The sequence below is a fragment of the Macaca nemestrina genome, chromosome 6, assembly GCF_043159975.1.
Source record: "Macaca nemestrina isolate mMacNem1 chromosome 6, mMacNem.hap1, whole genome shotgun sequence".
Lineage (NCBI taxonomy): Eukaryota > Metazoa > Chordata > Mammalia > Primates > Cercopithecidae > Macaca > Macaca nemestrina.
In genome coordinates, this window is record NC_092130.1 from 34025467 (window position 1) to 34047405 (window position 21939).

Genomic DNA, 21939 nt, shown 5'->3' on the forward strand with positions numbered 1-21939 from the left:
GAGTAATTTGTCACTCCATTAGCTCCTGCAAGCTGATTATTTAAAAGATTCTGGCTTAGGATTGTCTTGGCAATGCGGGGTCTTTTTTGGTTCCATATGAACTTTAAAGCAGTTTTTTCCAATTCTGTGAAGAAAGTCATTGGTAGTTTAAGCTGGAGGCATCACGCTACTTGATTTCAAACTATACTACAAGTCTACAGTAACCAAAACAGCATGGTACTGGTACCAAAACAGAGATACAGACCAATGGAACAGAACAGAGCCCTCAGAAATAATACCACACATCTACAGCCATGTGATCTTTGACAAACCTGACAAAAACAAGAAATGGGGAAAGGATTCCCTATTTAATAAATGGTGCTGGGAAAATTGGCTAGCCATAAGTAGAAAGCTGAAACTGGATCCTTTCCTTACTCATTATACGAAAATTAATTCAAGATGGATCAGAGACTTAAATATTAGACCTAAAACCATAAAAACCCTAGAAGAAAACCTAGGTAATACCATTCAGGACATAGGCATAGGCAAGGACTTCATGTCTAAAACACCAAAAGCAACAGCAACAAAAGCCAAAATTGACAAATGGGATCTAATTAAACTAAAGAGCTTCTGCACAGCAAAAAAACTACCATCAGAGTGAACAGGCAACCTATAGAATGGGAGAAATTTTTTTGCAATCTAGTCATCTGACAAAGGGCTAATATCCAGAACCTATAAAGAACTCAATCAAATTTATAAGAAAAAAACAAACAACTCCATGAAAAAGTGGGCAAAGGATATGAACAGACACTTCTCAAAAGAAGACATTCATATGGCCAATAGACACATGAAAAAATGCTCATCATCACTCACCATCAGAGAAATGCAAATCAAAACCACAATGAGATACCATCTCACACCAGTTAGAATGGCAATCATTAAAAAATCAGGAAACAACAGGTGCTGGAGAGGATGTGGAGAAATAGGAACACTTTTACACTGTTGGTGGGACTGTAAACTAGTTCATCCATTGTGGAAAACAGTGTGGCGATTCCTCAAGGATCTAGAACTAGAAATACCATTCGACCCAGCCATCCCATTACTGGGCATATACCCAAAGGATTATAAGTCATTCTGCTATAAAGACACATGCACACGTATGTTTATTGCAGCACTATTCACAATAGCAAAGACTTGGAATCAACCCCAATGTCCACCAGTGACAGACTGGATTAAGAAAATGTGGCACATATACACCATGGAATACTATGCAGCCATAAAAAAGGATGAGTTCATGTCCTTTGTAGGGACATGGATGCAGCTGGAAACGATCATTCTCAGCAAACTATCGCAAGAACAGAAAACCAAATACCGCATGTTCTCACTCATAGGTGGGAAATGAACAATGAGATCATTTGGACACAGGAAGGGGAACATCACACACTGGGTCCTATTGTGGGGGTAGGGGGGAGGGATAGCATTAGGAGATATACCTAATGTAAATGATGAGTTAATGGGTACAGCACACCAACATGGCACATGTATACATGTGTAACAAACCTACACATGTGCACACGTACCCTAGAACTTAAAGTACAAAAAAAAAAAAAAAGAGAGACTCTGGCACTCCCCTTCTCTCTCTTGCTTCCCCTCTTCTCTGTGAGCTGCATACTCTGACTCCCTTCACCTTCTGCCTTGGGTGGAAGCAGTCTGTGGCCCTCACGAGATGCAGATGCCCAGTCTTGAACTTTTCCAGACATCACAATCAGGAGCCAAATAAACTTTTTCTTTATAAACTGCCCAGCCTCAGGTCTTCCTTTATAGCAACACTAAATGGACTAAGACAGAAGAAAACACAAAGTAACAAGAAGGCAAAAAGAGAAAAATAGTACAGAAATATAAGCAACTCAGAGAACCAACCCAGTTGGTCTAAATCAAAATAATAGACATTCCAGAAATATAAAAATATGGAACTAAGAACAGAAAACTTCAAGGAAATAATGCAAGAAAATTTCTCAGAGTGAAAGTTCTGAGTTTCAATATTTAAAAATTGCTCAGCAGAATAAACAAAAAGAATATACCCTATAAGCTTCCAGAAAGTTTTTTTTTTTCCTGCAAAAATCAAGAATGAGAATGACTGTGAGCAGGCCCAGAATGCAACTAGTTTAGCCCGAAGCAGGCCAGAAGGCTCCAATGGAGTCTTCTTCAAGATTAAACTGATAGACCCCTTCGTGTGTTTGAAAGTCTTGGCCAGGTGCGGTGGCTCACACCTGTAATCCCAGCACTTTGGGAGGCCAAGGTGGGTGGATCATGAGGTCAGGAGTTCAAGACCAGCCTGGCCAAGATGGTGAAATCCCGTCTCTTCTATTAGCCAGGCATGGTGGTGGCCACCTGTAATTCCAGCTTGAATTGCTTGAACCCCGGAGGTAGAGGTTGCAGTGAGCTGAGATCACGCCACTGCACTCCAGCCTGGGCAACAGAGTGAGACTCCGTCTCAAAAAAAAAAAAAAAAGAAAGTCTTGAGAGGAGATTTACATAAATGGTGAGTGTTTAGGGTTAATAATAAGCATGCCAAAAAAACAAAACAAATGGCCGGGCGCGGCGCGGTGGCTCAAGCCTGTAATCCCAGCACTTTGGGAGGCCGAGACGGGCGGATCACGAGGTCACAAGATCAAGACCATCCTGGCTAACACGGTGAAACCCCGTCTCTACTAAAAAATACAAAAAACTAGCTGGGCGAGGTGGCGGGCGCCTGTAGTCCCAGCTACTCGGGAGGCTGAGGCAGGAGAATGGCGTGAACCCGGGAGGCAGAGCTTGCAGTGAGCTGAGATTCGGCCACTGCACTCCAGCCTGGGTGACAGAGCGAGACTCCGTCTCAAAAAAAAAAAAAAAAAAAAAAAAACAAATGTTAAAAGCCCTAATTATTAATTCCCAGAAAAATTAAATACCATGTAGCAAAGGAAAAGCAACTATAGTATTTTACATGGCTCAGCAGTAAAGGTTGCTTACACATAAAACATGAACACTGAATATTAATATAACCAAAACTAAGATTTGACTGTATTGGAATGATGAGGAGATGGGAATCAGGGTAGGGAATGAAAGAGAGCACTCTCCTCATCTTTATTACAGGAAAGTGAATAAAATGCCTAAAACTGAATGATCAAGAAGTAATGACATAAACATGACATTTAGAGGTAGTAAGATAAATATCAAAATAACCAGCTAAAAGCGTCGAATGTGATTGCCTTGAAGAATCCAAGGATGAGAGGAGGAAGGCTGAAGGATAGTTCTTTTTTTATACCAAGCTTTGCTAAACTATTCAAATCTTTAAACTCTGTACACATATAACATTGATTTTCAAAACAAATTAAAAATACAGGAGTCCTGCTCTGACTCTTGGGAATAACATAAGCATTGCCTAGTTTCTAACTGTATAGCCTTCTTGGTCAGGGAACACAGCCTGTGACCACTCCTTTGTTGGCATCAAATCTCTCATCCTTCAGAAAAGAGGCAGCTCTTCTTATACCCCTCCCACCTTTTGAAACCATACAGGACTGGGTTTCAACTCTGAAGGGGTCAACATACAGGTCAGCAGTTGGTTTGTTCTGGAGAAGATGTGCCTCTGTCTTAACACTCCATGTACAAAGAGGAAGGTCACGGGAAAGTTTCATCCATGCAGTTGGTAGCCAACAGGGAGACAGAGGGACTGGCTCCATCAGTGAAGTGGTCTAATTTGGTTGCTAGGAACACACACCTTCCTCTCCAGTTGTTAACTTCCTCCTGTCATTAAAAAAAAAAAATACATATATATATATATAGAGAGAGAGAGAGTCAAGTTCCATAACTTGGTGCCACCTGATGTTAAGCTAAATCACAGGGCTTCGGAGGCAATTTTCTGTCTCTTTAGCTCCATGACTTTTCTCTCTGAAGAGGAAATGGGGAGGAAAGGAGGATATCACTCATAGATTACATAGTAGGCTAACAGGGATATTTAGAAAGGTTGGGACTGGTTCCCAAACATTATAGAGAAGTCAAGATAAGGTTAACTGGTCAGCACATAAATTGGTACTGAATCCTAGGAAATGAGGTACCACTAGTGTCCAATTTGAGTGTAAGCTTCATGCAGGCAGAGGCCGAATATCAAATTCTCCTCTGAGTTTCCAGCACCTTAAGCAGGGCCTATCACAGAGCAGAGTAATGCAACCTTTATTGAATTAACTCATTATATTTCCAGACCATGGCTGTTTCTGAGGAAGCCAGCTATCTATACAAAAATCAGAAGAGAATCCATTTTTCTTCCGTTCTTCAGTCAACTTGTGCTAGAAAAAAAAAATTTAACAACACAAGTTCCTCAAAAAATTAAAAGTTAAAAACTGAAAGCCGGGCGCGGTGGCTCAAGCCTGTAATCCCAGCACTTTGGGAGGCCGAGACGGGCGGATCACGAGGTCAGGAGATCGAGACCATCCTGGCGAACACGGTGAAACCCCGTCTCTACTAAAGAAATACAAAAAAAAAACTAGCCGGGCGAGGTGGCGGGCGCCTGTAGTCCCAGCTACTCTGGAGGCTGAGGCCGGAGAATGGCGTGAACCCAGGAGGCGGAGCTTGCAGTGAGCTGAGATTCGGCCACTGCACTCCAGCCTGGGCTACAGAGCGAGACTCCGTCTCAAAAAAAAAAAAAAACAAAACTGAAATACCATATGATCCAGTAATCCCACTACTGGGTATATAGCCAAAGAAAATGAAATCATTTTGTCGAAGAGTTATTTGTACTTCCACGTTCATTGCAGCATTATTCACAATAACCAAAATATGGAATCAGCCGGGCGTGGTGGCTCACACCTGTAATCCCAGCACTTTGGGAGGCCAAGGGGGATCACTTGAGCCTGGGAGTTCCCGACCAGCCTGGGTAACATGGCAAACCCTGCCTCTACAAAAAAACAAAAAAATCAGTCTTAGTGGGTGTGGTGGTGCACACCTGAAGTCCCAGCTATTTGGGAAACTAAGGTAGGAGGATCACTTGAGTCCAGGAGGCAGAGGTTGCAGTGAGCCAAGATAGCACCACTGCACAACAGCTCAGGTGACAGAATGAGACCCAGTATCAAAATATATAAGGAATCAACCTAAGTGTTAAGTGTCCATCACTGGGTAAGTGGATAAAGAAACTGTGACATACCTACACAATGGAATACTGTTCAACCTTTAAAAGAAGGAAATTCTGTCATTTGCAACAACGTGAATGAACATAGAAGACATTATGTTAATGAAATAAGACAAATACCACATGATCTCACCTACATATGGAATCTCAAAAAGTTGAACTCATAGAAGCAGTGAGTAGAATGGTGGTTACCAGGGGCTAGGGTGGTTACTGGGGAGGAGCAGTTGTCCGAGATGTTGGTCAAAAGATACAAAATTCCAGTTAGGAGAAATAAGTTCAAGAGATCTGTTGTACAACATGGTGACTAGAGCTCATAACAATGTATTTTATTCTTGAAAATCTCTTTAAGAGAGTGAATTTTAAAGTGTTCTCACTACAGAAAATGGTAAGTATATGAGGCCACACATAGTTTAGTTCTATTTGGCCATTCCACAATGTATACATATTTCAAAATATCATGTCATACATCACACATATCTATAATCTGGGGGTCAATTAAAACAAATATATAAATGTATACTTCAGGGTATTCATAATCATTTTATTTATTTATTTATTTTGAAACAGACTCTCACTCTGTCACCCAGGCTGGAGTACAGTGGCACCATCTCAGCTCACTGCAACCTCTGCCTTCTGGGTTCAAATGATTCTCCTGCCTCAGCCTCCTGAGTAGCTGGGATTACATGCCCGCCACCATGCCTGGCTAATTTTTGTATTTTTGGTAGAGACTGGGTTTCACCCTGTTGGCCAGGCTGGTCTTGAACTCTTGACCTCAGGTGATTCACCCGCTTCAGCCTCCCAAAGTGCTGGGATTACAAGCGTGATCGGCCTCATAATCATTTTAATCATTCTATTTATTTTATGTTGGGTCAAACAAAGATCTTTAGAAGTGCCCAGCATTGAATACTTTGCTATCCTTTCCCCTGTATGTAATTAAAAACAAAAATACTACAACATAAAATACAGGAAAGGAGGCCTGGCACAATTCTGAATTTGACTACTAGGATGCTTTTTTTCTTAATACCAGCTAGTGAAGCCTTCCAACGCACCTTTTCTTATTTTGGATATTTTCCCCTTGCAAATACCCTAAGTATATGTTTAGGCTGCGTTTATGTGATTAAGCCCTGTCTTGGAGCTTTCTTTCTTTCTTTTCTTTTCTTTTTTTTAATCTTTCTTTCTGTCTTTCTTTTTTTTTTTTTTTTTTTTTTTTTTTTTGAGACAGAGCCTCACTCTGTTGCCCAGGCTGGAGTGCAGTGATACAATCTCAGCTCACTGCAACCTCTGCCTCCCGGTTCAAGCAATTCTCATGCCTCAGCCTCCTGAGTAGCTGGGACTACAAGTGTGCACCACCACACCCGGCTAAATTTTGTATTTTTAGTAGAGAAGGGGTTTCACCATATTGACCAGGCTGGCCTCGAACTCCTGGCCTCAAGTGATCTGCCTGCTTCGGCCTCCCAAATTGCTGGAATTACAGGTATGAACCACTGCCACTGGCCTTAGCGCTTTCTATATAGCCTATTGCTTCTGGATACACAAAGGCTCAAATGAAAACCTAAAAATAGCCAGTAATCTTCCCAAGCACTTTGACACTGTGTGATCAGGAAAAAGGAGACAAGGGGGGAAACCTGAGGAGACAGAAGGTCTCGCTTTTTTGTCATCCAGGTTGGAGTGCAGTGGCATAAACATGCTGACTACATGCAGCTTCAACCTTCTGGGCCCAAACAATTCTCCCACCTTAGCCTCCCAAGTAGCTGGGATGACAGGTGCACAGCACCAGGCCCGGCTTATTTTTAAAATTTTTTGTAGAGATAGGGTCTCACCATGTTGCCCAGGCTTGTCTTGAACTCCTGTGCTCAAGCGATTTGCCCGCCTCAGCTAAAAATGGGAGAGAAGATAAAGCCAGGCCAGCAGACAAAAGGCAGTGAAGGCCCTCAGTCTAGTTCCTACTCCACAAAACCATTTTTAAATGACAGCAACATTTCCTCGGAAGTCTTTACTTCTCCCTATGCTAACACTATAGACTGAAAAGTATTTGAATTTTTTTGTTTTGCTTTGCCTTTTTTTTTTCCTTTGGGACAGGGTCTTGCTCTGTCGCCCAGGTTGGAGTGCAGTGGTACAATCACAGCTCACTGCATCTTCAATCTGCCAGGCTTAAGCAATCCTTCTGCCTCAGCCTCCTGAGTAACTGGGGCCACAGGCATGCGCTACATGCCCAGACAATGTTTGCATTTTTTGTAGGGATGGGGTTTCACCATGTTGCCCAAGATAGCCTTGAACTGAGCTCAAGTGATCTGCCTGCCTTGGCCTCCCAAAGGAGGTGTAAGCGATTGCACCTGGCCTGAGTTTTTCTAATATAGTAAGCTGATAAAGGAATAGAGCCTAATATTTTTATCACTATCAACTTTAAATCTATATCTTTGTATTCCAAAGACAAATGGAAAAAGTAAAACTATTAAAATAATATTTCTATTCCAGGCTACTTTAAGGAAGTTGTAAGTTTTTTTGATGAGCTAGTACCTTTATATTGTACACCGGTGGGCTCTAGGAATGAACAATCATTTATAGCAGCATCAGCTCTCAGGATGGAAAGCGATGTCATCTCACTACCCCCACTCTCCCTGACAGTATAACTCACTGGAATCTCTGCTCGAATCCTCAGACAGGGGCTCACAGAACGGCCCTCGCCTTCAACTGTGTTGACTGCCAGAGCCTTCTTCCTTGAAAGGAGCTGAAATCTTTTTCTCTGTGTGACTTATTTCCTATCTAGCTACACCCCTGGGGCCCCATAAAACAAACGTAAGCCTTCTTTCACATAAAAGCCCTTCAGATTTCAGCCTTAAAAACACAAGTCCATTTTCTTCTACAGGAGTAAGCTTGACACCACTCTCAAGGCAGACCATCCTGGTTTTAACATCTGGGTTGTAGCATTTATAGTTGTTTGACTTTGGACAAGTTGTTTGACTTTCCTATAAATATTTTTTATAAATTTGCCTAATTTATAAAATGTGTAATGTAATACATATACTTTACATAGGTATATAAAACATTTTAGAAAGGGAAGTATTTTGAGTATATGAACACTGAATACCTTTTAAAACTCCTTTCTTGGCAAGTTGCAGTAGCTCACCTGTAATCTCAACACTTAGGGAGGGCAAGGTGGGAGGATCATTTGAGGCCAGGAGCTTGCGGCTGCAGTGAGCTATGACCATGCCACAACACCCCAGCCTGGGAGACAGAGTAAGATCCTGTCTCCAAAAGAAAAATGAAATAAAATTCCTTTCTTTCCTTCACCTTTTGAGGGATAGGGTGTCATGAGAAGGAGAGTAAGCAAGAACAACTCATTCACTGACTCAAGTTCAAATATTTGTTAAATAGCTATTCTTCTAAAGTGATTGGCAGAAAGGTTGTTTATTGTTATTTACCATATATTGACTCAATTGCTTTTAAATATCATCCTTGTCCTACAACAAAACAGTTGCATTAGAGTTTATTTCCAAACTGGGCTACTTGTTCTTATGAGCCACATGTCAGTGTGCAGAATTGCGGTTGTAACCAAAGGTTCTGAATGCTGCATCAGTCTACTCCATGACACGCAGTAGTGTGTGTATGTGCACACACACGAGCTCGTAGACTGAATGTTTGTGTACCCCCAAAATTAATATGTTGAAGCTCTAATCCCCAGTGTGATGGTATTTGGAGCTGGGGCCTGTGGGAGGTAATTAGGTTATAAGGATGGACTCTCATGAATTGTGTTAGTGCCCTTTGAAGAACAGACATGAAAGAAATGGTGTCTCCTTCTCTTGGCCATGTGAGGACACAGTGAGAAGGTGGCCATCTGCAAACCAAGAAAATGGCCCTCGCCAGACATCAAATATGTGGCCACCTTAATCTTTAACCTACCAGCCTCCAAAACTGAGAAATAAACTGTTGTTTAAGCCACCTTGCCTGTGCTATTTGTAACAGCAGTCCAAGCTGTCAAGTTCACGTGCACATTTGGCAAAACAGTCAGAGATGTGTTGTTGACATGGAATGCAAAATATATAGCATCTTTAATGAAGTAAAAATTGACATAAAGCTTGTGTTTCAGAACATATACCCAGACTCCAGTGTGAGGCACTTCGGTTGAAAAAACAATATGTATAAGAAACCTTTTCCTCACTCTGGGCAAGAAATCTTTTTTTTTTTTTTTTTGCAGGAAGATTGTGAAAAATATAGATTCCTGGGTCCCTAGAACCACAATGTCACATTTTCTAGCAAGAGGATCTCTAAGAACTCTTCCCAGCTCACATGCTAGGATTTCATATGTCTAACAGTGAAAGCATAAAATATTTGAGTCAATATTATTAAAGCCCCTCTTGCGATGGAAAAACCCTACTGTTACAGTCCAAGAAATACAGGTCTTCCCTCATTAACCTAACACAATTAATAGAAGAGATTGGGCCATCCTACACAAAGCCATAAGCAGTAGTAAAATGCTAAAGGCAAAAACAACTAAGAAGTAAAAAGCACAGAACAGACAGAAGTTCTAGAGAGTTAGGGATGGAAGAATTGAAGGTAATCCAAGTTTTAATCATTTTACCTGGGCAATCTGACCAGTAACTCAGACCCCAAAGGCTGAATAAACTCACAACTGCAAATATTAACACAAGTCAGAAGGGCAGAAAATGAAGGTCTGAGAACAGAGAACAGGTGGTCTGGTTAGCTGGTTTTTTTTTTTTTTAGATGGCGTCTCATTCTGTCACCTATGCTGAAGTGCAGTGGCAGGATCTTGGCTCACGGCAACCTCTGCCTCCCGGGCTCAAGTGATTTTCCTGCCTCAGCCTCCTGAGTAGCCAGGACTACAGGCACCTGCCACCATGCCCAGCTAATTTTTGTATTTTTAGTAGAGACAGGGTTTCACCATGTTGGTCAGTCTGGTCTCAAACTCTTGGCCTGAAGAAATCTGCCTGCCTTGGCCTCCCAGAGTGCTAGGATTACAGGCATGAGCCACCGTGCCCAGCCAGCATTTTCTTATCTGTGGACTCCAGCCAGAGCTGGGGCAGGTTTGGGTACTACCTTGCCCAGCCCACAACAAACCACAGTCCCTCTGCCCCTAGACCTACGGATGGGACTGGGTCTCCCTAGACCTACTGATAAACTGGCTTGGCTAAGCCAGGACTATTTAGTCTAACAAAATGTTTTAATTTTACCCCACCTCACCTACCCACGCTGCCACTTATTTTTAAACTTACAAACTGTTAGTATTTTTATTTTTTCAATGGGGGGTAAGGATTTGGGGGATCTCATTTCTACCAATGATCTTAGAAGCCTGAATTCTGGGAACCCAGGAGACAGCATACTTGATAGCCCTTCTCCCAGCTCTACTTTGATTGTACAACTATCTTTTCACAAACGAAATAGAAGAATAAAATAAGCCAAAATAAATATAAACATAAGACATGCCAGTGTCTATGCTGATTAGCTCACATAATGCTACAGCTGGCAGCCTCAGAGATCATCTGGTTCAACCCTCTCATTTTTCCGATAGGGAAAGAAGGGCTAGGGCAAGGAAGTCCCAACTCAAAATCTCAATTCTGCCTGTTGGCAGAACCGGTTTAAAAAAATTTTTAACCTAGCTTATGACCCCTAATGTGGTGCTTTTTTCACTCCACCATGCTGTCTCTTGGGAGACTGTCTATTGATCTGAAAAATAATTTTGTCAAAGCCATCTAGAGTCTTTATTGGCAATTGACTCACCATCTAATTGGCACTTTATTTTTGCCTTCAGTAATATTCTTCCCAGTTTGGGAAACTGGGTTCAGTACTTATGAGTATTTGACCCTAAATTTGGATAGTCAGATAAAGAAAGCCCTTTAGTTTGCCTAGTTTGGGGGGTCTTAACCTGGGACCCAGGAATTTATGGATTGAATCAGGGGATCCATGACTTCTAGAAGTTAGCAAAAATTTTGAGTGCACAAATGTGCATTTATTTCTGGGTTAGGAACACAGTTTTCTTCAGATTCTCAAGGGATTCCATGAATCCTCACCAACATTGAACTACTGAACTATCTGGTTCAATTTCTTCAAGTTAGAGTTGGGGAAACTGAGGCACTGAGAAGTGAATAGACTTTCCAAGGTCAAACAGAACAGAGTAAAGCCTAGAACTCGGATCTCTTTGTGTATATTTTACATTCTTTCTCGCTACACCAGCAGGCCTGTGTATCTGTATTCTCACCCGAGATGATTCTGTTTCTCTGAGCTCGCTCTGTTCCAACCCATGTTTTCTGCTACAAGAGGAATTCATTGAAGGGGTCTGTAGGGCTCAATGCAAATCAACCCAAGGCCAGGAACAGCAGCTCCCTGTATCTCTCCCAACGGTAAATCAAGATCACCACCTTGGAGTTCTGTCAAAGATTCCGAGGCCCTCGGCTCCCTCCCACGTGGGTGCTCAGCTGGAGTTTCTGCAGTCTGGAGTCTGGTGCTCAATCCCAACCCTTGGTGAATTATTTGTTTTTTTATTTTTATTTTTTGAGACGGAATCTTGCCCTGTCACCTGGACTGGAGTGCAGTGGCGCATTCTTGGCTCACTGCAACCTCTACCTCCCAGGTTCAAGCGATTCTCCTGCCTCAGCCTCCTGAGTAGCTGGGATCACAGGTGCCTGCCAGCATACCTGGCTAAGTTTTTTTGTAATTTTAGTAGAGACAGGGTTTCACCATCTTGGCCAGGCTGGTCTCGAACTCTTGACCTCGTGATCCACCTGCCTCGGCCTCCCAAAGTGCTGGGATTAGAGGCGTAAGCCACTGCGCCCAGCCACCTAGGTGAATTATTAAGTGATGTCATCAGTGTTTTCCCCAGTTCCGTCATAGCTGTGTACACCAAAGAAAAATTCCTCTTACTAGAGAAGCGGCCTTACTTGGAGGAGATGAAGGAGCAAAGAGATTTTTAAGGAAATTTAGTAAAATTAAGTACCATATGCACTGAAGCATCCAGTAGATAAAGGTACCTCCATTATAGATATAGTATCTAATTACATAGCAATAACAGATAGGCTGCTTTAAATTATATTCAGAAGGAGGTGGGATAGAACTCAAATCAACATATAAACCCTCTTTAGCTTTATGAGTAGGCAGTTTTTATACATTATGATGTCTGTACCTCCAAATTAATTGTTGGTTAAAAAAAAAATCAGAATTTTGCCAGGCATGGTGGCTCCCTGCACTTTGGGAGGCTGAGGCAGGTGGATCACCTGAGATCAGGAGTTCGAGACTAGCCTGGCCAACATAATGACACCCCATTTTTACTAAAAATACAAAAAATTAGCCAGGTGTGATGTAATCCCAGCTATTCAGGAGGCTGAGGCAGGAGAATCGCTTGAACCTGGGAGGCGGAGGTTGCAGTGAGCCAAGATCGCACCACTGTACTCTAGCCTGGGTAACAAGAGCAAAGCACTGTCTCAAAAAAGAGAAAAAAAGAAAAAAAAATCAGAAGTTTCAATTGCCCACTCAATTCATTATTTTAATTATTGATTTTATATAAAACTTCCTATGATCCTTGGTGTGGAAAGAATATTCAAGATTATTGTATCTCTAATTTTCTGATATCATAGCAAGAAGTTAAAACACAATGACTAAGAATGACAAATCAAGAAATGTCAGCCAATAAAATATCTCTGGAGTATGCATAAGAAACTGACAATGATGTTTACCTTCAACAAAGAGAACTGAGTGACTTGGGTCAAGGAAGAAGAAAGACTTTTCATGGCAAATCTTTTAGTTCTTTTGAATTTGAATCATGTGTTATTTCATTAAAGTATTAACAAACAAACCTTGAATTTTGAGAAAAGAAATAGTGCCAAAGATATATTATTTAGACATGCAATTAACTACCAGAAGCAGCAACTAAAAATGGTTGAGGGTGGGGGTTGGTCAAATTGCCCTCCTGTATTATTCCATTTTTAAATGACATGCATAAATTAATTTGACCATACATAAAATGCATTTATAAAAAACAAAAAAGAAAATCACCTCTAACCAACTGGTTTTACAGGTAAAGAAACTGAGGCTCCAAGGTGGGGAGATACTATCAAGGTGGCAGAGTTTAGATGCACACACTTGGTTATGTCTCAGCCCAGAGCTTTCCTTAACATGGTCAGGGACTTTTTGAGTGGCTGGTGTGTAAATGCCTTCTAATTATTATTATTAGATGATTATTATTAGATTAAGACATTTTAAGGATATTTGAATAAAATTGACCTCTCCTTATTTTGATCCTCCGTGCTAATAATTGTACCCTTTTTTTATTTATTCAATTACAAGCAAATTGACAGGAGACATTTATATGAGGCAGCTTAAACCCCAGCTAATGGAGTGCCTAATGACTAATTGATCAGATCCCAACCCAGAGAGCAGCCCTGAGTGGCCTAAAGGAATTTATGCAATTAGTTTAGGTTTGGTAGAAATTGAGTGCATATGAAAGTAAGCTTTTTATGGTCTTGATTTACGAGGGCTGGACATTAACTATATCTGCCAAGAGGTGAGCAGCCCAGCAAAGCCTCAGGCGTTGGGGGGCTCTGTTACAGGCAGGGATGTTGGGATTTGGAGCGGTGCTGATGTCTGTTTTGGGAGGGAGCGGGAAGGAAAGTGGGGAAAAGAAAGATGGTGAAATTAGAGATGGGATTCGGCCAGAGACCTCAACGAAATTATGGTGGTGCCTCCCACCCATGTAATTCAAAGTAAAAACAATATTAAATGCTAAATATCTATAAAGAAGTCCAACAAAAGTCTGACTTTTCTCAGGATGAACACTTGAATTTGTGTGTGTGTGTAATCCTAAAAATCAAAGTCTTTTAAATATGAAATTACACATACAGTCTATAAAAAGAGAGCGAGCGCAGTTTCTGTCCCAGTTTGCCTCCAGTGGCAGGCAAGGCTGCGCAGGGCTGAACTGAGGGAGGGGGCAGAAATCTGACGGTTTATAGAGAAAAGTATAAGCAACGGGTGGGGAGGATCCAGAGCCGCGCGGACCCAGCAATCGCCCCTCCCGCGGTCCAGGGGACTCCTCAGGCCGGGACGCCGCCGAGGGGAAGCCCCCATCCGGAGGCGCCGGGAGGAGCCGGAGAACCCTGACCCAGCCCGGGGAGCCCGGGGAGCCCTGGGAGTTGCGCTGGTGCGGAAGCGCCGTCCGGGGACCAAGGGAAACCTGATTTGATCGGAAAAGAGCGATCGAAGGGGAGACTAATTTGCCCTCTGGAGTCCTCGCTGGCTCCGTCTGTCCGCCGGGGCGGGGTTACCGCGGCGGCTCCTGACGCTCAGCGGAAGAGAGGAGGGGAGAAGACGACTCTGCGCGCGCCCGGGGACGCGGGCCCCCTCGGCACCTGGGGGTCAGAGTTTCTCGCCTGCGAGGCTGGAGGGAAGCTAAGAGGGGCTGAATGAGAGACACGCGAACAGACGCACGCGGACAGGGCGGGACACGCGAGAGGCGCGCGGGACACAAAGGCGTGGAGGCTCCGAAGCCCGGCGAGGACAGCGGGCGTTCTCGGCTCCCACCACCTCCTTTGCTCGCGCTGCCTAATCTGGTGCCAAATCGGACTCACCTGCTCCTCCTTCACCCCGAGGCGGTCCGCTTCCTCACCCCAGCCGGAGGTGATCTCACTTGAGAACGGAAGAAGCAAAGACACCGGGTTTTTGCCAGGTCTCTCCACTAAATGGCTGTGTTCACGACTTGTCCTGGCCAAGTTACATAAACTCTCTGTGCCTCTATGTTCTCATCTGCAAAATGGGATTAAAAATTGTACCTACTCATATGGTGTTGTTTAGGAACTAACAAACGAATGCGCTAAAGCGCTTGGAACAGTACCTCGCATAGGGGAATCCCGCCATACGTTATGGATATCAGTACTAGTCATTTATCCAGCAAAAATTTGTGGAGCGCTCGTTCTGTGCGAGGCCCTGCGTTGGGTTCAGGGAGGCAGGGGTGGACTGGGTAGGTGCTATCAGGATGTCTTAAAGTCTAGGAAAGAAATAAAACGGGTGGTGTGATAGGGTGATTGGAGAAGAGCTGTTTTAGGTAAAAGGAGCCAGCTAAGTCCGTCCCGCTCTCTAGGCCTCACTGCCTTCTTCGATTAAAAAAAAAAAGACGGCTCTTAGGCGTTCTGCCCTCCGGCTCAAACATTCTGGCGCCGGAGCCAAAAAGTGGGAACAGGGCGGGGAAGGGATGTTCGCTGGGAAAGAGGAGGAGTCCAAGAGCCCTGCTTCTCCTTCGCCCTCTTGGCGCCCCGCCCCTCCTCGCGAGGAAGCGCCGCGCGAAGTCTGGAGAGGCTGGATGGTGCCCGGGATTCCGCCAGGGAGGAGGTTCCGGGCTCCAGGAGCCGCTGACCGGGGCCAAGCTTCTCAGGGAGCTAAGTATTCGCACCAGGCACTCCCAGGGAGCGAATACTTCGTCCCTTGCGTAGCTGGGACGCAAAGTGTGCAAAGCGGTTTCTTTTAAGCTTCTGTCTTGCCCCTGACAACCATGCCGAGAGCTGACAGGCACTGCTACCCTGACCAGACTGTGGCTCACAGAGGGAAAATGTTGATTCCACTTGACTGCAAGCCCTGAACTTGCCCCACAACGCTGCCTTCACTTTTCTGAGTGTGAAAAATGTTTTAAAGCGACGAAATACGTGTCAGACCTGGCCTTACGTGATCTCATTTAATCATCAGAGCAATCCTGAGTCTTTTTTCCAGTTTTTCCAGTTTTACAGATGAGGACACCGAGGGTCAGAGCAGTAAGGTCATTTACTCAAGTAAGAGATGGAGCAGTTATTCCGCCCCAGGTCTGTCCACTCCAGAGCCGGAGCTGTTTCCATCTCAGGAAGAAAGTAAAAGAACTGGAACTCAAACGTCAGGCACACTGGGCCAGGCAGAGGTCACTCCCTGGTCCCCCCTCCCTGACTCTTTCCCTAGGTTCCAAGGGCCATGTCACAGAGCAACCTCTGTGTACCCCTAATCACCAAAGGGTGAAGCACAGTGTCTTCTATTTAAACAAGAAGGACACTGGCTACCTTTAAATAAAAGCCTGTGATGCAGACCTTGCTCCTGATCCCCATTCCCAGGAAGACTTGCCTATCCCTGATGGCTCTGTTCCTCCCTACAAACCCTTGAATCCAGAGAGGATTCGGCTGGAAGGGGTGCTTTCATTTTACAAAACAAAAGCCTAATTCATTCATTCAACAGACATCTGGTGTCTGCCACTCTAGGCCAGACCTTGAGCAGAGTGCTAGACATGAAGTAGTGAACAAAACTGAGACGACTTAGGCACATAGAGAGGAAGTCGCTGGCCAGAGATAACACAGTTCAGGAACCCAGGACTCCTGCCACCAAGTTCTGCCTGCCAGGGCTTTAGCCACTCTGGAATGTGTATACCTAGCTTATTCTAGATGAAGCCCCTGTTCCAGCCAGGCAGTTCTCAAAGTCCCACCCTCCGGAGGCCTGATGAAGGTTTCTATGCAAACACCCCCAAATACTGACTTCATTTTCTTTTGGTACAAGTTAAAGACTCAGCTGAGTCTTGGACCGTGCGTGTTGCAAGATGACAGAATTAGGAAAGTGAAAACCTGCTCCAGGTGATCTTAGGAGACACCCTCAATTACTCTTCAAAATAAATTTGAGGAAGTTTTACAGCTGGCAGCAGAGGCTTAGAGAAGGCGATATGACTTGCCCAAGGTCACACGATTCGGACGCATACTAGGCTTGTGTAAACCCCAAACCTGCTAGTACCACCTCTCCTACCCCCAGAGGTCTGTGCCTCCGCCGGACGAGTGGCAGAGGCGACTGCACAATCCTGGGGAAACCACATCTCCGGTTGCTTCCTGAGCAAGCCGAAGAGCGAGGCGACGGCGCCGGCCCGGCGCACTTAGGAGGAGGGAAAGGGTGTAGCGCTTCGCTGACCTGGCTGCAGCTCCGGCCTGCAGGTAAGAGCTGGTCAAAATTCTCCTGGGCGCCAGGGTCTCCGGCGCCTGCAGAAGACTAGGCGCAGAGGCACTGCTCGCAGACAGGACCTAGTGCGACTGGACGGTCTTGGAGCAGACCTTGCGCTCAGGAAACAGCTCCTCTTATCCCCGCCATAAAAGTCTCCCAAACTTTTGCTGTTGTCAATTAAAAAAAAAAAAAAAAAAAAAAAAACTAAATAACGGCAGAGAACTTTTCGAAAAGAGGATGGAGGCAGATTTCCGTTTCTCTCCCGAGCCCGAAAATGCGAAGGCTCTTCTTACCTGCAGGAAACCTTGCAGCCCGCAAAAGCGCGTCCTTCTGGAGCGCTTCGCTTCGGTGCGGGACGCTCACGGTCGTCTCCTCTGCAGCCCGGCTGGGCTCCGGCCCTGTGTTTTATACCACTATAGGCAATTAATATTGCATCAGCCGTATTTTAAATTTTCAAAACCCACAATATAATGTAATGGCATAAGGGCATTTATTATTAAAGGACACCCGATGGAGAGGGAGGTGGAGGAATCGCTGGGGCTGTTGTGCAAGGCGGGGGTGAGGGGCTGAGGCCCAGGGAGCTGGGGGAGATCCGCAAGTTTGCTTATGTGGTAGGGGGTGTCACACTGCGCGGAGGGCAAACCGACTCTGCTCCGAATTTCGGGCCTTGGTTTGATGCCCCGGAACTCTTTGAGGACGAAGCAGGGAAATGTGCAGATGACTCCTGGACTTGGAGCTTTAAATTTTAAATCAGGAAGGCGTTTCTACGACTCGCAAATAAAAAGAGGGAGCGGAAAGAGAACAGGGAGCTGGCATCTATGGAGCACCTATTATGTACAGGGCACTATGCTAGGCGCTTTGCAGCAGATATAGCAGTATCCCCACAAAGAAGCCGAGGTGGACCACAGAGTGAGTAACAACCTGGATGAGAATTTCAGATGAATTTGAAATTCCGAGGGGACCCCACTAGAATGTCACAGCGAATACTTTTCTCCCTCTTTGCCTCTATTATCTCACCTCCTCTCAAGCCCTTTGAATCTTTTAAAATAATTTGTTGCCTACTAAGCCCAAGCACTAGTAGAAGTCTTAAATGAACAATCTTACCTAGTTCTGACAATAACCTTGTGAAATAAGCATTGGTCTCTTCATTCTGCAGACAAGCAATCTTGTTGGAGAAGGTTTAGAGAAATTAAGAAATTAGCCTCAGGATGATTCTGCCAGTGAGTGGAGGCATTGGAAACTCGAATCCCCATTAGTCTGGCTTCAAAGTTTACTAGCTAAGTCAAATTGAGCAGAGTCTCATAGATTTGCAGGCAGGGAAGCATGGAAGGAAGTACCTTGAAACCTCAAGTTCAGACACAAGCCTCAGGGTCTCCCACGAGGAGATCCAAGTGAGTCTGCCATGGAAGAGGAGTGGGGAGAGGGGATGGCTGGGGGCTGGTCAGCAGAAACTGACAGTCCGGTCCTTTGGGGTTCTCCCTTTTACATCCTTTCCAAAGCTAGTACCCCTTAGCCTCTGAGAAAAAATAAAACCACTTTGATTCGGGTTGAAAAATAAAGCATTTATTTTAGAAGTTAATTCAAGGGGTAAAGAGAGAAGAAAACTTAATATTTTATTTGCATCTGTTCAGAGAAAGAAACCAAAGGTCACACAGCAACACGCAAACTACATGAAGCAACGAAAAAAAATAAAATTTGGGCTAGAGGGGCTAGGGTGAGAAGGGTTCAGGCCGCTGGTCCCACTTCTCTTCCCTTACAAAACTACAAGTGAACTTCCACCGAAAGATACCCACATAAAGGGAATGGAAAGAAGCATAGTTAAATAAATAATAGGAATTAACGATGTTAACAACAACAGTAATAAAAAAGCGCAACGAGGTTAGACGTGTTGAAAGGACTTGCATATAATGCAGAGAAGTTACAGTCACTTTCCAGCAGCTGACTCCACGCTGAGCTGGCAATCTGGCAAGAACAGCTAGCTGGGGTCAGAGAGTCCTCAGCCGGCATGAACACTACCAACTCCCGCTATCCAGTAAGCAGTAATTACCCCTCAACACCAGTAGGTAGTGAAAGATGGTCGGAGCTGGAGCTGGCAGCTGCTTACAAACAGCCAAGCGATCCCAGAATTTTTAGTCGCCAGACTGGACCCACCTCTTTTGGAGTCGTACTCACCACGAAAAATAGCAACTTGGAGCCCGCAACTCCCTGCATACTTTCCCTGAACCTAATCTTCATGCTACCTTATGAGAATTTACGGCAAAACAAAGGATAAGATGAATAGAATTTAGGCAAGGACGGGAGTATAAGGCTATCCTTTGGAAACATACATGTACTTTATATACTCTAATAAATCTCCAGTGCACGTTTGTGCCCCCCTTAGATATCCTAGACTTTGTGTTATTATGGATCACTTCCTTTTTATCCCTTCACCCCTTGCCTGATCGCGCTTAACAAAGTGGCGTTTTCACCCTAGCTTCGGGCGGTTGGGCCAATTCACTGTCCTCTGTTTTGGTGCTCCTGCTCCGAGGTCGTGCGGCCCCGTGCGCGAGGGCAAATTTCAGCACCACGGACAGCACAAGTACCCTCAGGCCCGCCCTTCTGGAATATTTTCCCAGCGCCAAAACTTTTTTTGGTGGGAATAGAAAGGAAAGAGAAAGAGAAGTCCGGAGGCAACCAAGCGGGACAAAGAGAGAAAGTCTGTGGCTTCGGAGGAGAGAACCTAACCTGCCTGGGAAACGCCTTGGAGTTCCCAATAACCATCCCCCCAACCCCGGAGGGGTGAGCACTAGGCTCTCCCAGCTCCCGACGCTGCGCCCTGCCGCAGTCAGTGGACAGCCGAATACTTCATTCGTTTCTGTTTCTGTCTCTGGTTGCAGAACCAGACTCTCACCACGTTCTTTTTAAGGTCCAGTTTCTCAGCGATGGCCGCAATCTTCTCAGATGAAGGACGTGGCTGGATAGCGAAATAGGCCTCGAGTGAACGCTTCTCCGGCGCCGCGATGGACGTGCGTTTGCGCTTCCGTTCGCTGCCGTTGAAGAGCTCTGGCTTGCTGTTCTTCTCTCGGTAGGCGGCCTCAGCCTCCTCCAGCCAGGCCTGGAGCACCGGCTTGAGCGCGATCATGTTGTTGTGCGAGAGAGTGAGAGACTCGAACCTGCAGATGGTGCTTTGGCTCAGCGAGCCCACGCCGGGGATCTTGAGATTAGCCAGAGCCGCGCCCACGTCCGCCTGGGTCACCCCCAGCTTGATGCGACGCTGCTTGAAGCGCTCGGCGAAGGCTTCCAGCTCGCGCGGGTCTGACTCCACGTCACTGAGGCATGCGGGCATGGCGCTGTGAGGCGCCACGGTGTGCGGGTGACTCATGCCCATGGCCTGGTGCAGGTGGCCCATGGCGCCCAGGTGGTGTGGATGGATCTGTGCGGGCATCACCGAGTGTTCCGGAGCGCCCAGGCCGCTCACACTCAGCGTGGGCGAGATGTGCTCCAGCAGGTCGCCTTCGAGGCTCTGGTGCACGGCGTGGTGCGGGTGAGAGGTGAGCGCGGCTGGGTGGGAGATGGGCACGGTGGACGAAGTGGACGTGCAGGGCACGCTGCTCATGGTATGGTAGGTGGCGTCGGGCTTGAACGGATGGTTCTTGCCGTGGGAGACGATATCCACCGCCGCCAGAGCTTCGGCGCGTGCCAGCAGGCTCTCATCAAAGCTTCCAAATATATTACCCTGCAGCTGCAAGCGAGAAGGCGCACAGCACGGTCAGTAGGGAATACTGTCAACACAGGATTAAAACACATTTTCAAGCAACCGAGATGCCTCTCCTCAAAGCCCAGGTCATAAAAATTAATACGGAGGCAGCAGCTCTGCTGGAACAGACGTGTGGATCAGAGACATGAATGAGAGAGAGAGAGCGCCGGGAGAGAAAGCGGGGGAGACAAGGAGAGGGGTTCAGACAGCGGCGATTGTTCTGGGCGACATGAAAAAAACATGAAGCTAGTGCCTGTCAAAAAATGTGCCTTAGAGCGGTAATTATACTCCACTACGTACCTGCGGGGCTGGGAGACAGACTCGGCGCATGGCCTCGGAGCCGGAGTGCAGGCTGGAGAATTTGGGTTCTTGCAGCACCGGGTGCATGCCGAAAGGCTGCTTGGAGTTCATGGCCATCATCTTCGCGCTCCTGGCAGGGTGGCAGCGGGGGACATGGAATCAGGCTTGTCTAGCTCGCTCGCCGCGCTCCAAGTGAGCGCTGCTCAGCGCCCGCGCTCCCCTCGCCCTCTCGCTCGCTGCCTCCCCTCTCCCCCACCTGCTTCTTCACTCATCTTACAAGCAGCCTGCCAGGAAGGGCCCGGGCGCGCGCAGGCGTGCTCACGCGCCCGGGACTCGCAGGGGCGGCCCGGGAGGTGAGGCGAGACAGCAGCCAGCGGCGCGCCTTTCTACGCCCGCGGCGGCCACCCCCTCCACAGCCTTTATACCCGGGCCAGGCCTGGCCTCTCCCAGTCCGCCCCGCCCCGCGTGGCTCCAACCCGCCCGACCTTTCGGATTCTTTCTTCTTCGTGGACTTCCCTCCCCCCATGCCACCCCAAAAGTCCCAATCCTCTCGGTCCTGTCCCAGCTCGAACTGCCAGGATAAAAGGACAGCCCTGGGCTGAGCTGGGGCAGGAAGTTGACCCTACTCCAACTTCCCCTCCCCACCACACACACACACACACACACACACATACACACACACACACACACACACACTCCGTCGGCCCGGCTGCCGCCAAACTGCCCATTTCCAGGGCGCTCCTGGCCTCACGCCCAAGCGGTCCACCAGAGTCCGGTCCCGTGGCGCAGCGAGGAGGCGCCTCCAAGCGCCCAGACGGGCCCGGGG

At 46.2% G+C, this 21939-nt stretch overlaps 1 protein-coding gene and 1 long non-coding RNA gene across 2 annotated transcripts in view; both read right to left on the minus strand.

Annotated features, from left to right (window-relative positions):
• The window catches only part of LOC105466922 (uncharacterized), a 28409-nt gene extending 13480 nt beyond the window's left edge, over positions 1–14929 (minus strand). Inside the window, exons 1-2 of the long non-coding RNA XR_978517.2 lie at positions 14713–14929; positions 3568–3762 (exon numbers count right to left, since the gene is read on the minus strand). This is a non-coding gene — a long non-coding RNA (uncharacterized lncRNA). The remainder of the gene's footprint in view (positions 1–3567; positions 3763–14712) is intronic.
• Positions 14930–18618: 3689 nt separating this feature from the next.
• LOC105466924 (POU class 4 homeobox 3) lies at positions 18619–21507 on the minus strand. The gene is made up of 2 exons (XM_011716143.2): positions 21114–21507; positions 18619–20798 (listed from the first exon to the last, which is right to left on the minus strand). The coding sequence occupies exons 1-2, from the start codon at positions 21231–21233 to the stop codon at positions 19902–19904; spliced, it is 1017 nt and encodes a 338-aa protein (XP_011714445.2). The 5' UTR covers positions 21234–21507; the 3' UTR covers positions 18619–19901.
• Positions 21508–21939: the final 432 nt, after the last annotated feature.